General features: G+C 34.3%; 1 protein-coding gene across 1 annotated transcript in view; it reads left to right on the top strand.

Annotated features, from left to right (window-relative positions):
* LOC104874374 (transmembrane protein 184C) overlaps positions 1–16808 on the top strand; it is a 101569-nt gene that overhangs the window by 2661 nt on the left and 82100 nt on the right. Inside the window, exon 2 of the mRNA XM_010641394.2 lies at positions 8981–9083. Within this exon, the coding sequence (XP_010639696.1) occupies positions 9079–9083 (5 nt within the window). The 5' untranslated portion in view covers positions 8981–9078. The remainder of the gene's footprint in view (positions 1–8980; positions 9084–16808) is intronic.

Here is a 16808-nt window from a genome sequence, read left to right as displayed (position 1 = left end):
ATATATATATATATGAAGACCTGAATCAAAAACGGGCATCTGAAATGAACAGACATTTCTCAGACAAAGAAATAAAAGCAGCAAGGGCTGGGGATTTACCTAATGGTTCTGCTGCCTACCTTGCAAGTGCAAGGACCAGAGTTCGATTCCCAGTGCCAAAAAAATAAATAAAAAATAAAAATGATTACTTTAGTCTTTGGGGCCGGGTATTTAGCTGAGGTTTGGTGGCCTGCCTTGCAAGAGCAAGGATCCTAGTTCAATCCCCGGTACCAAAAAAAAAGAAAGAAAGAAAGAAAAGCAGCAAGTAAATATATGAAAAAATGTTCCACATCAATGGTCATTTGAGAGATGCAGATGAAAACAACACTGAGATTTCACCTCACCCCATAAAAATTTTTAGTAGTACATATTTGCCATACGTAGTACTCATATTCATCACAGATAATTTGTACCTGTACATTCTATATTTTACTTCCGCTTTTCCCACATTTCCCTCTTTCTTCAACCTTCCTTTCTTTCCCCATCTACTAAAGCTTTTTTCCATTTTCTTTCCATTCTTTGTGTTTTAATCCCTTTCCTGTCTCTCCCTGTCCCTTTTTCCCCTTCCCATTTGAACATGTTCTTCCTGCTTCTCAATTCCTATCTTCCACTTTTCTCTTTGTTTACCCTTCAGGTTTCTCACACAGGAAAAACAATGAGATATTTAAAACTTCTGTACCTTATTTATTTTATGTGACACTTTGTCTCAAGGTACATCCATTTATCTACAAATGACTCAACTTTATCCTTCTTTATAGTAGGGTAGTACTCCATTGTGTACAAATACCACATATTCTTTATTTATCTGTTGATGGGTATTTGGGCTGTTTCCAGGATTTAGCTATTATAAATTGTGCTACTATAAACATGGTATGTGTACATCATATGCATTGTGGTATGATGCTTTTAATTCTTTCAGAAGATGGCTAAAAGGGGAATAGCTCTGCCAAATGGAACTTCTAGTCTTACTGTTTTGAGGAATCTCACCTGGCAGCAATGAGAATTTTCTTTTTCCTAAGAGTACCACTGGCATTTTTTATTGATTTATTGATAATTGTCACTTTTTCTGAGTGAGATGGAATCTGTGTGGTTTTTAATTTACATTTCTTGAATGATCAGTGATATATTTTCTCATATATTTGTTTGTACTTTTTTGTCTTACAGGTATCCATTTGAGATGCCTATTTTTGGATTGGGTCTTAGAATTTTGGGGGTCTGATTTTTTTTGAGTGTTTAAATATTCTGCATATTAGTTCTTTGAGGAATAGCTGGTAAATTTTTTTTTTCTATTCTGAGAGTTGTCTCTTCACTCTGCTAATGGTTTCTTTTTTTAAAGTTTATTGGTGAACTTTAGATATACAGTACAGTTACATTCATCTTTGGGATCTTGCATCATTACATGATGTATCTTGGTTCCTATTTTTTCCCCATTCTCCAGCCCTCCCTTGAGCCCCTCCTCCCTTCCCTATTTATAAGGACATTCTTTTCATATTTCCCTTTTCTCATATTTTTTCATTTGCCTTCTTACCTTTCCCCTATCCCTCCTACTTCCCCCTACTCTTTTAGATCTTTTCTTCCTTTTGCACAATATTGATTATACATTTTGATTGTTATTTACACTTTTAATTTTTCATACCAGAGAAACTATTTGGTATTTACATGTGTGTCTTACTAATTTCACTTAAGAATATGGCCATAATGTGCATCCATTTAGCTATAGATGTCTCTAGTTTCTCATTCTTTATGGCTCAGTAGTATTCTATTTAATATTTTTTAAAAAAACAACATCTTTTTTATCCAGTCTCTAGTTGATGGGCACTTGGACTGTTTCCAGGTTTTAGCTGTTACAAACTGTGCCGCTGTCAGCATGAGTGAGCATATATCACTCTGGAATGATTCTTTTAATTCTTTTGGAAAGATACCCAGCAGAGAAATAGCTGGGTCAAATATCTAGTACATATTGGGAAATGGGAAGAAAAGAGTCAAATGGGAAGGGGAATAAGAAGGGTGAGGGAGGAAGAAAGTGAAAAGAAAAGAGAATAGAAAGAAAAAGATGGAAACAGTGCTTTTGTAAATAACAAAGGGTTGAATGAAGAGGAAAGGATTGGGGTAAAAAGAATCAAGATACGTTGTGTACAGATACAAATTCCCAGCTGGGCGTGTGCACTCGGGAAGCTGAGGCAGGAGGATCACTGTGAGTTCAAGACCAGCCTAGGCTACATAGTGAGTTCCAGGTCAGTCACAACTACATAGTGAGACTCTGTCTCAAAAACAAACAAACAGATACAAATTTCCTATGATGAATGTGATCCTAATGAATGTGACCATTATATGTATCTAAAATATACCAATAAAATTAATCACTTAGAAAATGAAATTGTTAAATTCCCCTCTAAGTATTGCATATGCATATATCTGTCTCCAGTGTTAAAAAGGGTGGAAAGGGGGAAGGGTTCTAAGCCAAAGTGTTCCTATTTAGATAACATTTTTAAAAATCTAGGCTTTATGTGCAGTTTATGCAATGCCACTATACATATGGGAAATTTCAGTTCTTGTCAACAGCATCTAGTTTTCATAGATGTTTAAAGACCAAACATGTGAAAGTCAAGCATTACTTTGTGTTTTAAAATCATTTTTAATACTTCACAGGAATGGATGCATTTTGGGAATTGTATTGTCAAACTTGATATCTTGGAGAGTAAGTTTCATGCTCTTGGGGCAAAGCGAAATATACAGAGAGGGAAGTTAAGTAAGTTCAGGTTGTCTAGCCATTGTTCTACATGTGCAGTTTGGTTAATATTTCTGGTGTTTTTTTTGGGGGGTGTACTGGGAATTGAACTCGGAACCTTGCCCTTTTGAGGCAGATGGTGGAACCACTGAGCTAAATCCCTGGCCCCACATTTCTGGTGTTAATGGTTAAGTCCTAATGCCCAAATTTTGTTGGAAGTCGCAAAATAATCCCTATATAAATGTTCTTTTGTTAGTTTTTAGGAAAGAACCATCTTTTGGAAGTCACCTGTTGGAGCTAGATGTAGTCTTGAACTTAATCAATGAAGTAGTGAAGAGGCTGAAAAGGCTGAGGGGGAAGAGCTGTTTTCTAAAATGTCTGTATCTGTTAGATGATTTGAGATTATAACAACAGATTTGTGTGCAATTCTGGTAAAGTACTCAGGTGCACAAAATTCATACTCTACTGCACAGCATTTAAGCATTATAGATGCCCTGTGGTGACAGTACAGGAGGTACTGGAGGTAGTGAGTTAGACACTGTGTAAATAAATGTCTTTTTGTTATAATTAATAGAAAAGATGCATCTTGGACTTGGAATTTTTATATCACTTCTGGCCGTTGTACATCAGGCCATGTCATTAGTCTGGCAGTAGAGGGACAGAAGTAGGTTTACAAGGAGAAATGTATGCAAAGTGCTCAGATTTACATTTTGGTGAGAGCTGTTGCTATTGCTGTGTGGAATACATTAATAACATTTTATAGGAATACATTAATAGCATTTTATAATAGTAGAAATCTAATAATTCAGACACATATGCTTGGTGTACTCTGCTGCTTTATGTTTCATTTTAAGCTGAGCATTAAGGAAACGCAGTCTTCTTATTATAGCTTTGCTAATACTATCTAGATGCCTGTTGCCATTTTTATCTTCAGTGATACAGCAAGAAAGGCAGGATTACAATTTTTTTCTAACAGATTCATTTAGTATAGTATATTCTTGGTTATCAAAAATATTCTTGTAGCTTTGGGATTTTGAATTGGTGAGTATTCATGATGTGTGGAAAAGCATGACATACACTGTATAATCTCAATCACACAAAATGACATGTTGTTTATGTACACATGGGACCTAGAAAGATATGCCCAGCTAAGCTGCTTGTGACTGAAAATGCCTTTGTTCTTTGCTTCTTGTGTTTTTGTTTCTGTTAAGCACATGCTAACTTTTAAAAAATAAAGATTTTTTTTAAACTTAAAAACAGATCATAAAAGTATGCAAAATGTGACTGTCCAGATTGAAGAAAGCTGATTTACACAGTTATCATGGTATATGATAGAGGAAATATTAAAGATTCAGGGAGATATGTACACTATATAATGTTCAAATGCAAAAATTATTAAATAATATTTTGCACCGGAATTATTATTGGACATATCATTTATTAAGACTATAAGTGGTCCCTATAGCTGAACACAGTTGTTATCTGATTGGTGGAAGATCAGGGTTGATTGTTGCAAATGGTATTATGGAAATGAATATGCTGATAAAAGTAGAAATGGTGGGACCTCAAAGCAAAAGAGATCAAGTAGCATTGTTTAAATGCCAAAAGACAAGGATCACATTAATAATAATGACTAAAGATGACAAGAAAGGTCAAAGTAGAAACCAATGGAATTGGACTTATGGAGAGGGATGGAAATAGCCTGCATGTCAATGACCTTGCCATATCCATGGCCACGAATAGAATACATCAGGTGTATCTTATTAACCATCTCCATCCCTCGGAAATATTAATGGACAGACAATAATAGTGCTGCATAATCACTGGACACTGGGAAAAGAGAAGCATCTGATTTTTTCAAATATCTGAACTGACATTAATACCAAGAGACCTAAAAATCATCACGGTTTCCTTATTTAGATTTGAGACAGGAGGGCACCGGATAAAATGTGAAGTCCTAGCTGAGGTCTGATTTATAGTATGCCTGCTGTGTCCACAGATTCCAGTGGTCATTTCCCCTGTCAGTGAATAATTGAAAATGACACTCTTGGCAGCTGGTACAAATCTTATATTGAATACACAGTGGATGATTAGGCAAGAGTCTATGAAACTACCAACAATCTTTCTAAAATATAAATCTAAAACAATATAACATTTTAGAGTTGATAGGAAAAGTTAATACCCTTAAAATATAATATTCAGGGATGGCAGATCTCATAACATCTTTTTAAATTCATCAACACCCTGCAAAAATATGAAAAATCTTAGAGTAGCTGTGGACTACTGCAAACTCATCAAACAAGGAATAGCCTCAAAGACAGTCTTAAAAGCCAGATGACACCTCTGTTCTAAAGAGCATGAATATTATCTAAGGCACATAATGCATGATTATTGACTTGTGAATTCTTTCTTTCTTTCTTTCTTTCTTTTTCTTTCTTTCTTCCTTTCTTTCATTTTTTTGGTACCGGGAAATTGAACCCAGGTCCTTCCACTTGTGAGGCAGGCAGCAGAACCACTGAGCTAAATCCCCGGCCCGTGAATACTTTCTTTAATATCTTATTCAAAATAAAATATCAGAGAAAGTTTATAAGGAAAACAGTATACAACCACGGTTTAGTCTCAGGGCTACCTTCTAAAATGTAGACCAAAGAGATGTGGATCAGCTGGCCTTTCAAGATGATCAAAATGATGTACTTCATTGATAACATTATGCTAAGTAGGCCTGATAATGAAGAAGCTAATGAATGCAATGGAAACATCGGTGGCTCATATGTGCTGCAGAAGGCAAGAGGCAAATCCTATGTAGATTTTGAGTCATTTACATTAGTAAAAGCATTAACAGTCAGAAGGTCAGGAACATTGTGGGCTATTTTATCCAAAGGTAAAGAAAAAATTATTAAATCTTGCACTTCCATCCAGGAAGAAGGAAATGTTCTAATCCTCTGGGTTGTGGAGGAAGTATATTTCATACCTGCTGTTCCAGCCCATTCGCTGGATAATGTCAAAGCTGCTAGGTTTGCATGAAATCCTGAACAGAAATTTATCTTTTCAGCATATTCAGACTGCAGAACAATCAGTATTGTGGTTTAGGCCGAAACATATAGTAGACCCTTTAGTTTTGGAGATACCAGTGGTAGGAAAAGATACCCATATGGAATTTCTGGATGTTGCTAGTGAGAAAATTACAATAGCCATTTTGATTCTGGAGCAAGCCCATGACATCTTTTATAAAGGTATAATTAGATACCTTTATAAAAATAGTTCCTGGCATGCAAGTGGGCCCTGGTAGTAAAGGAATGTCTGCCAGTTAACCATGAATCTAGAGCAGCTTTCAATGGATCAGGGCCAGTCAGACCACCAGGATGTAATTAAGAAGACTCAACAATAATCCAATAAGAGATGGAAAAAGAACAGTCATTATTAAACATGAATAGGACCAGAGTGCACAGGTAAGTGGCCTGAACAGGAAGACTGTATCCATGTGGCACACCCTATCCTGTGACACTGCTTCTCCTTTAGTTCATTCCTATAGTCTTTTTTTAAGATTAATTTTATTGGTACATTTAATGTATACAATATAATGACATTCATTGTTGAAAATTTGTACCTTTACAAAATCAAGCTTGGTTCTTATTTTTTCCCCATTCCCCTGTCCTCTCTTCAACCCTTCCCTCCCTCTCTATGTACAAAGACTTTGTTTCCATTATTTTTCATTTTTTCATATTAAATCCATTCTCTTCTTTCCTTTTTCCTACCCCTCCCATTTCCCTTTTTCCCTTTGTCCCTTTTCTTTGTATTTCACATTATCTATTATATCTTTTACTCCTTCTTTACACTTTCAGTTTCTCACACTGGAGAAACGATTCAGTATTTACACGTGTGTCCTATTTATTATGCCTATAGTCACAGATGAACCTCTATCATCATTGGAAAAGGGATGAAGTGTGAGCCTGTCTTATAGATGGGCTAACTTGGTGTGTGGCTTTAAATCGAAAGTGGAAGGCAACAGCACCATAGCCTTTTCTTGAAAGATAGTAACAAAGAAAAACTCTCAAAAGATCAGTTTCATGCTGTGAACTAAGTTTACTGTGTATGTTGAGAATTAACTTTTGCATAAAATATATAAGTATATAAAATGATTTTGAATGATTTAAAATAGAAAAAGGATTAAAAGTGCTGAATTCGTGAGCTTTGTCTTAGTTAAGTAAATTCTTTGAAAATGATTTAGCAAGGTGGCTAATAAAGTCACAACCATACTTTGCTGGTCAGAATTTATTATTATATTTTAAAATTTTTATATTTGTCTTTCTTTCACAGAAATGTATATTCCTTTTTTCAGTTTTAAATGTTGCCAACTAAAAATTATTCAAATGTAATACGAGCTTCTACATCTACTTGCCACAAAGAGTAAAATGATGGTATCTCTGGATATGAAAACATAACAAATGCCAGAATGGAAAACCTCTGAATAATCATGGATTTCAACTCCTGTTTTATATAAAACTATATTTTGACTCAGAATTTCAGAAAAAGATGACATAAAATAATAAACACATCTTCTCACTTATTACAAAATTCTTTGGAATATAGATATGCAGAAGCATGCATTTGCTTTTTAGTAGACTCTCTGTGTTGTTGGCACAGTGTGAAATGGATTTTGATCCATGAAACACTATACAGAGAAAAAGTAAAAATTACATTGAGATGTTTTAAGGTTAACTTTAATCAGCAGTATAAACTTGTTTTTTTTGTTGCTATTATAAAACGTAGGGGTTATTGCTTGATTTGGTTGCTTATTTGTTTGTGTTTTGAGACAGGGTCATGCTCTAATCCATGCTTGCTTGAAATTCTGTGTAGCCCGGGATGGCCTCTAGTTCTTTGTCTTAGCCTCCTGCGTTACTGGACTATAAGCATGCATCACCATGCTACCTACTTAGGTATAATTTGTCTGCCCAAGTTGTCTATAACCTTTAAAAACAAAGGCCAGTTATTCTTTGTGTCTTTTTATTCCTATCACAGTTGTTTGCACTTTAAAATCATTATCTCATTTAATCTGTACAATTACCCTTAACATGTATTATTATCATAACTATTTACAAGTAAATGATTTGATGGTTCTCTTAAGTGGATTATGCTTTTAAATACCAGAAGATAAACTTGGACTTAAAATGGTTCTGATTTCAAAGCAAATATGATTTTCTATCTAAAACAGTTATTTTTATGTCCTTCCCCAAATTGATGAGTCACAGAAAACTAGAATACATATATTTTCTCCTCCAATGTCAGTTTTTTGTTCATCTAAAAATATAACAGCAAAATTTAAAGTTTTCCTTCTTTCCTTCTTTCTGCTTAGTGTTCAGCCAACGTTTGAGCATCTGTGCAGTGGTAAATATTGTGCTAAATTGAAAGAATTCTTTAGCTATCAATCAAATTAGGATTTGAAAATTAATCACAGGATTTGGAGTCAAACCACTACTCAATATTATAGTTTGTAATACACAGTTCTCTTATGTAGAGATAGACTATCATCTTAATTATATATCTAAATTTTAAGTAATCTGTAATGATAGTGTTTTTCTGAGAACCTACTGCTGATAGTTTTAATAATTGCAGCCAAAAGTCATTAACTTTTAAATAATTAATGATTAAAAATCAGAGTGACAGTGGGGGCTGCTCATCATCATGGTTTCCTTTGATTACCTAATAATCCTAGCTATGATATGCAGTGTTCTTGCTAGATGCAAAGTAATTAGACTTTTTAATTCTTATTTTTACAAATGACAAAACTGAATCACAAAGTTTAGCAGTTATTCAAGGCACACAGCTGGAAATGAAAGAAGGGAGACTTGTAACATGATTGTCTGTCAAAGCCTATGTCCTTACCCGTTGTCCTAGCTAGTGAAGAGAGTTTGAAGACATTGACTTAATGTAATTTTTAGAAAAGTAAAGAATATTCCAATCAAAGACTTAATTACTTAAGTAATTTCAAAAGTGGTAATGTTAAAACAGATGTTATAATTCTATGATACAATTAGTGTCCTCTCATGAACAAAGAATAAATGCATCTTCAAAAAAACCCACAGCATGATTAGATTATTTTTCTGTTCTAATGACAGACATTGACAGACTTTACTGTGGCACATTTGTGAGTTTTGGAAATTACTACAAATCACTCCATGTTTCTCTGAAGGAACTTGGTTTTGTTTGTTTCAGAAGAGAATGAGAATTTTCTTCACTCTGACCCAGAGAATACTGTGTTCAATTTCCCCAAAGGGCAAAGCGCACTGCATGATGGTCATCACTGTAAGAGAATGTGGTAAGAAGATCAAATTTCTGTTGGTTTGCACTAGCATTTCCATTTAACGTAGTGTTAGAACACTGATTATCCACAAGATGCTAGAAGTTGTGGAGAAGATAATGTGGTACATAAAGAATAATGTGGTTTCAAAAATTGTCGTATATTCAAGCTAAATTTCTTGGCATTTTTATGGAAAAGCAAGCAGTTTCATAACAATCTTTTTTTTAATGCTATATTTTAATGCCTTTTTTTGTTTGTTTGTTTGTACTGGGGATCGAACTCGGGTCTTTGGGCTTGCAAGGCAGGCAGGGGAACCACTGAGCCCTGGCGCCTCATAACAATCTTTATAGTCGTCTTTCAACTATTTTTCTATTTTTGCAACTATTTCAACTATTTTTGCAAAATTTTTCTGAAGTTGGTAACATTTGTTTCCAGATACACATCAGAGTCTTAAGCAGTGAGTGTGCACTCATACAAACTTGGGAGGCAGTAAAGAATTCGCATTCCTTTGGCCAGTTCTACAACGTCCAAGTATATGGAGTACCATCATAGCAGTCTGGGGGTTCAAAACTGTTTTGACTTCTTTTATTGGGGACAAAGTTCTAAACGGTATTGTTTGGTGTTAAGCACCTTTCCAATAATGACTAGAAGAGACTCTCTAATGGACTACTTCAGATAAGGCTTTGAGTGGTGATTTGCGATATATTTTAGTGTTTTAAGATGATTGTGTTTTTGCCTTTGCTGAGTTGAATCTTAGTAAACACTTATGTTATCCAGTCCTTCACAATGACATTACACAGCTCTGTAAGAACTGTAATGATTGAGAAGGTTATGTCTACATGAAACAGCTGACAACAACACTTAAATAGGCTTTTTGTCCTTCCAGTCCAGTAGAGACTGGCTTAGATTTGTGCTTCACACTGCAGTATAATACATGGTCCTCCCATTTGTAGTGAGTCAAGAATATCAAGCAGATATATAAAGATTCTTTAAGGACATGCCTCTACCTTACATCTTTTTTATTATTGCAAGGATATCTCACTGAAATCATTAGATGCATAGAGATGGATTCTTAGGGGCCCAAAGCATTCATAGTAGCAGACAAGAGAACCCAGAGTCAAACACTATGTGAGGGGATATTTTCAGGATGACTAAATATAAAAACTCTTAAAAACATATTTAAGGATACTTAGTAATGACTTGATTTTGCATCCTGCATCTTTAACAGAAAACATTTCTTCTCAAACAACTCAGAACAAATTTTGAAAATGACTTTACTTAATTTCTATACGTAGTAGTTACAAGAAAAAAATAGCTCTCCAAAAGTTTACAGTTTGCTGAGCTAAGCAGAAACACATTAGTATCAGCCCAAGGATTCACAACTAGAGCTGGTTTCTGTTTTGTGTATTTTTCTTTTCCATCATTGTGAATTATTTCTTGTTCAGTTTGGTTTGGTTTGGCTTGCTGTGGTATTTGGGCTGTTTTGAAAGCTACAGAGTTTTAAGTGTGGTTAATCCAGAGTATTAGTTGCAACAATAAATCTTTGTTTTCTTCAAGGACAATCTGGTTCTGAAGTTAATTCTAGTCTTTATGAAGAAATGGAGTACTACTTGTCATTTCAACAGTGGTATTTTCTGATTACATTAAAGCTAAATATTCTGAGCATATTCTTCAAAATTATATTTGTAAAGCTTTCTTTTCTGAAAAAGAATTATGTCCACATCATCTGTTATATTAGAAGCAGACAAATTAGTTTTTTAAAATGTCAAAATCAACACATTTTATTTGATTTCAAATTCAGAATTTTTTCAACCCAGCAGCCAAAATTGTTAGAAAATATTTACTACCTATTGAAATATTCATTGAAATTTGAAATGTGTGTTAGTTTAATTCAGTAAACCTTTTTCAATATTAAATATGTTAGCAGATGCCATAAATCTAAAAAACAGTCTGAAAGATTTTTAAGTAATTGTGCAGAGTTAAATAATATTCTCAACAAAATTTTTCATACCTTAGGGATTTATATGTGCTACATTTAAGTGTGAAAATTATCTTTCTTTAAACTATTTAAAAATTAAATTCAAGAAAATTTTACCTTATAACTTAGTCTGTCATATATATTTCATTTTTTTCAGCTTCCCTAGATCTTTATGCAAACTTATACTCTATCAGGAAAAATATAACATATCATGTGCTTTTAATTATTTGTTATCTCTTGTCATTTTACATTGAAATTTTCTTCTCAGCAGAAAATTTTTCTTTTAAGAATATGAGTGCAATACCTCCATAATAAAATGTGTAATTTAATATTTTGCTACCATAGTTACCTGTGGTTTTCTGAAACAGTGAATGCCAACGGGCTTCTGCTCATTTTTGATACTGAGGTATGCTTATGTAATTGTATCTCCCAGCAGTAAATTAAATATCCTCTTATACATTTTCAAATAGAATAAAAGGACAGCATGAAAATATGCTTCTTTTTCTGGCAGAATAACAGTGAAAAATTGGAGTCCTGTTATTTTTGTTGATTTTTCATTTAGTAATTCGTGGAAAAATTGTTTTTGATACTCTTACACTTACCACTCAACACAGAATATTTCACTTCTAGTCATCAAAATGTACACGAATTGTTCTCCAGGAATTCTACATCAAGCTCTAACTGAATGTTGCACAGTTCAGTTTATTTCTGACACAATCTACCTGGAATTAAAGTCAAATTACACCGATGCAGTACTCAGTTCCAAAAGACTACCCCTTACTTCAGATGTCAGTTCCAAGTCCTAGGTTGGAAATTGTACTTCTGGTGAATCAGCTATAAGTCAGTAGTTCCTAGTATACTCAATAAGTTTGACTTATTTGATAGAGCCAATCATGGAACTTGGAATACTGTGTACCTCACAGGTGTATGGTAAAGGATACAGATGAACATCCAGATGGAAGTAATGCACAGGCAGAGGTTGTATCTCTTCCACACCTTGTCATAGTGAGCCACCCTCCAGGTACCTGCACATGCTGACCCACCCAAAAGATCTCCAAATTGTGTCATTGGAGATTTTATGAAGGCGTAATTGTGCAGTCATGATTGATTACATCATTTATGATAGACTCAAACATCCCCTTGAAGGAGGTAGGTAGACGAAATTAAGAGTTCCAACCCTCCAACCACATGGTTGGCCTGACAACCAGCCCCCATCTTAAGGCTCAAAAGGGGCTTATCAAGTGTCATCTTGTTAGAGCAAAAGACACTTAAGTTATTTAAGAAATTTCAAAAGATTTAGAAGTTCTGTGTGAGACACTCCTATCATTAGGAAATTGCAAAAATGTTAGATGCTCTATGTCAAGAACCTAAGTCAGAGACTAAATATTAGAATTAACTATTTGTAGGGATTTTAGGGGCTTTGTTGTAGGGACTAAAAGTAATATTTCTTACTATATGACAATACCACTAAACTCAACATTTAATTGTATGTGTTTCTTCATCCCTCAGCATACAAGTGTGCATTCCATCTATATTTCATTAACAAGAAAACAACAGTGTTTTCATAAATGGGAAGATATTCATTTCCAATCATTACTTCTGTTAGCAAAACGTGTTTGCTAAAATACTATTATCTTTATCAAATTTAGTATTAAGGTATTCTAGTTATCTATTTTTGTATTATAAACAATCCAAAACTTGAAGGTTTAAACAACATTTTTTTATCTTGTTTAGTCCCAGGGATTGACTAGTCTCTGGTTTCATCAGGGAATTCTCATGGGATGACACAGCTGTGTGTGGACTATGCTTATTTGAAACTTTTTCTCCACTGAACATCCAGTCTGACTTCTTTACTCAAATGTCTGGAGCAGAGCTGGATAATTGGAAAAGCTAGGGGCTGGGCAGGCCTCTGTCTCTCCAAATAGCTGCTCTGATTGTGAGAAATTGAACCTTTCTCACAATTTTTTAGATTTAGAGTAGTAAGAACTATTACATATTAATAGTTAAATTCTCTCCAACTTGGTATATAGGCAGAAGATGCATGGCATCCTGTGTCTTGACCTTTAAAATCGAGAGAGAGAGAGAAAGAGAGAGAATTAGTTGAGTCAGTAGCCCAAACACAAGGCAATAGATTGGGGGATGATATTGGAAAGTATGAAGTTGGGTTGGGTTCATCTGTAGAAATTAGCTACTGTTGTTGTTTATATCAGTACATCCCTACAAAACCTCATGTACTCATAGGTAGGGATTTGGGGAGGTGATTGGATCATGGGGGTGTGATACTCTTCAGTGGATTATAACAATGTTTATAGCTACATATAATGTTGGGAGGTGAAGCCTAATGGGAAGCCTGTTGAACATGTGTTGGACATGTCACTGGACATGTGCCCTGTGAGGTATATCTTTCTCCTCCTATAATCTGCCTTTGCTTCCTGTCTGTTATGCCATGAACGACCCTCCTCTGTCATGCTCTTCTGCCATGCCTCCCTGCTTTGGAATGAGGAAGCTATGGTCTGAAAACTGTACAAAATGTGAGCTAAAATATGCCATTCCTCCTTTAACATGCAGGTGTTGGATATCTTGTCCCAGCAATGAAAACAGTGACCAAGGCAGCTATAGTGTAGTTAGTATATGAGTAAAACCAACACCTGGTTCTTAAAAACAATTTAGAAACAAACAAAAATACTTTAATTACTTTTAGAATCTCCATTTTCACTTAAGAAAATTACTTCTCTCAATGTTTCTTCTAATAAATCAAAGAGTGAAGGAAGTGATTTCTTTGAAATCAGATTAAGATTAGGAAACTTTGTTAAGCATCTGATTAAACTTAATTTTTAAAATGATCAGCTTTAAAATTTTTCTATTTCAATTTTTTAGAGTATTTTGCATAAAATTGATTAAGTGCTATGGCTGTATATGCCTACCTTGCTGACTTTACAGGAATTCCTCAGAATTGCTTTTTTGAGATACTGCTTTAGATTACTGTGATAGCCACTGCTGATACAATCAGATGTTATTTAACACAAGATGATACAGCGTTGAGAATGAGTCCTTTCCCAAGGCTTCTGGACCATCTACTGCCTGCTCAGGATAAATTCACCTCATCTTAAACCATTGTGCTGTTTCTAATAATTAAATGAGATAATATTTTCCAAAATGAGAAAATATTATTTGTGTATTACCAAAATTTGTCAAACGTAGAATGTTGATGGGTCACTAGAGACATTAATCATTATGAAGCAAAAATATTGTTTCTGATAACCTGAATAGGTGGTAGAATTAGTCATTTCCCACTCTCCTTTGGGAAATCAGAAGTTATCAAAGAGATGTGGTCAGAATGTTAATTTCATTTAATATATACTGCATTTTAGGAAGAGTGGAAAAATTGGAGGCTCTTATTAATATCTGTTGGTCCTTGGATTTTGACTTTTCTGGAAGACAGTGATAGACTGTATAGCTGACAGCAGGCAGTGCTCTACCACAGTACCAAGATAACTGCTTGGCAGGAGGTTTGCCTCAGAGAGGAGGGTGAAATCTGTGAAGCTTTATGACACTGTGGAACTGTGTTTTCTTGATATAACTGTGGAAAGTTATGAACTCAGATTTTAAATTTATTTATTTTTATCAAGCAGAGTTAGAAATAATACTAGAGTTAATGTTGTAGAACATGTAAGAGAGAGAACCTTGTGTATTGGCTAGAAAGAGCAAACTCAAAATAATTCATATCATAATTGTATGAATAATTAATGATTTTTTTGAAAATGTTTTACTCTTAATACTTATTTTAAAAGACTGCAATTTAAATTCCAAAAAATACCTGCCAAATTAGGTCAAAGGAAATAAATTCATTTTAAAAAGTTCTTCATTTAGTTCATATTTATGGAGTAATTTCTTTACACCAAGCACTGTAACTGGTTAGTAAAAAAAATTCCCAACTTTTTCATAACTTGCCATTCAGTGAAGATAAAAACAATGAGTAAAGAATAAGTGCATTGTTAATGCTCCAGTGATGTATGGGACACAGATACTCCTGGATGTATTGTAGAAGGAAGTGATTTTTATTAAGAACAATCGAAGAAAGTTTGAGGAGGTGATATTTAAGTGACATCCAGTAATAAATAACTAGCTGGAGTCAATTGAAATAAAAGAGTTTTAAAAGAGCAACAATTATATGAATAAAGCCCCTAAGAAGAGAAATAGAAGTATATGTGGTAAATGTGGTAAATGTGGTTTTCAGAAGTAAATGTGGTTCATGTGGTTGGACTGTAGAGAGGGAAACCAGAATGAAACTGGATGAATAAGATAAGCTAGATCATACAAGGCCCTACTTGCTAACATTAGAAATTGATATTTTCTCTGAAAGAAAATAATAAGCCACTGGATATTTTGCTAGGCTGTGATCTAATTTTTTTATGTGTGTGTTTTCATATTATTCACTGGAGATTGAGCTGAATAAGAGTGATAGAGGAAGAATGTTGAGGCAAAAAAGGTAACCAAGGATTATTTGGGGGAAGATGGAAAGACATGTACAGATTTGAAATATACTGATGTATTTCATGTGGGGATTAAAAAAGAAGAATGAATAAGAAAGACTCCTGGGAATATATTTTAGAACTGAAAGTATGGTAATCCCATTTGCTAAAACATAGCTGATGAAGCTTTAAGGATTAAAAACAAATTCAATTTTAGAATTTTAATTTTGGGACCAAGAATGACACCAGGAATAAATCTGAAGCATGTAATCATCTTACCTTTGGAATACAAGTTTAAATTTGGGATTCATGAAATTATAGGTATTTTATAAAACTGTAGGATTAGGAACACACCATAGGAGAAGCTGTCCAGGGCTAGGCCAGAATCCTGAAGAAGTGTTATATTAGAGAGGGGGCTAATGCTTACAGGTGAAGAGTGGCCGGAGAGTTGAAAGAAAAATAAATAATGACTTGATACAGTCTGAAAAAGAACACTGTTTCAGAAGAAGGGAATGGTGAATCCTGTCAAATTCTGTCAAGAGATCAAGAAGTAACAAAAAAGAATTGCTCCCTGACTTTGAAAACCTACAAAGCAGAAGAGACATTTTCAAATCCTAGAGGAATCCACATAGACACATAGGTTTGGGCTCCTTTAATAACCCAATGGAAGACAACAGACAAAGGAAACAAAAATAAGTAATTAAAAGACTCAAAAATATTTCAGTGAAAATAATAAAGCATACCCAATTCATAACCCAAAATTTTAAAAAAATTCAGTCCTATCCAAAACTTTCACTCTTACACACTTGAACTTTCTTACATCTTCCAAATAGGTACATCTACTGCTTACTTCTAATTTCTTTTCTTTTCTTTTTTTTTTTTTTCTTTTGGTACCAGGGCTCGAACTTGGGTCCTTGCACTTGCAAGGCAGGCGGCAGAATCACTGAGCTAAATCCCTGGTCCCTGATTTCTTTTTTATTCTAATAGGTAAAGTTAAAACTGGAATTAGTTGTGAAAATTTTTGAGAAGGTGTTTTTCTTCTTTTGCTGTGGTTCTTTTTCATTTTTTTTTCCAAAAATTAAAGTATTTGGAAGTGTCCCAGCAAAGCAGAATACTGTCATCTTTAAAATTATCTTCTTGGCTTACCCAGCCTATATTTTCTAATTTCTGTTGCCAAAAGTTTGGGGCATAGGGTGGCTAGAATATAAATTTTCTTAAAGAACAGTGGAAAAGCTGAGGCCACAAAGGGAAAATTCACATCAGTATTAATAATGAGGACAAGGAAATAAAAAG

The sequence above is a fragment of the Fukomys damarensis genome, unplaced genomic scaffold (genome assembly GCF_012274545.1).
Source record: "Fukomys damarensis isolate Sample0158 unplaced genomic scaffold, DMR_v1.0_HiC HiC_scaffold_38, whole genome shotgun sequence".
NCBI classification, from domain to species: domain Eukaryota; kingdom Metazoa; phylum Chordata; class Mammalia; order Rodentia; family Bathyergidae; genus Fukomys; species Fukomys damarensis.
This window is presented reverse-complemented; position numbering and strand designations above follow the sequence as displayed.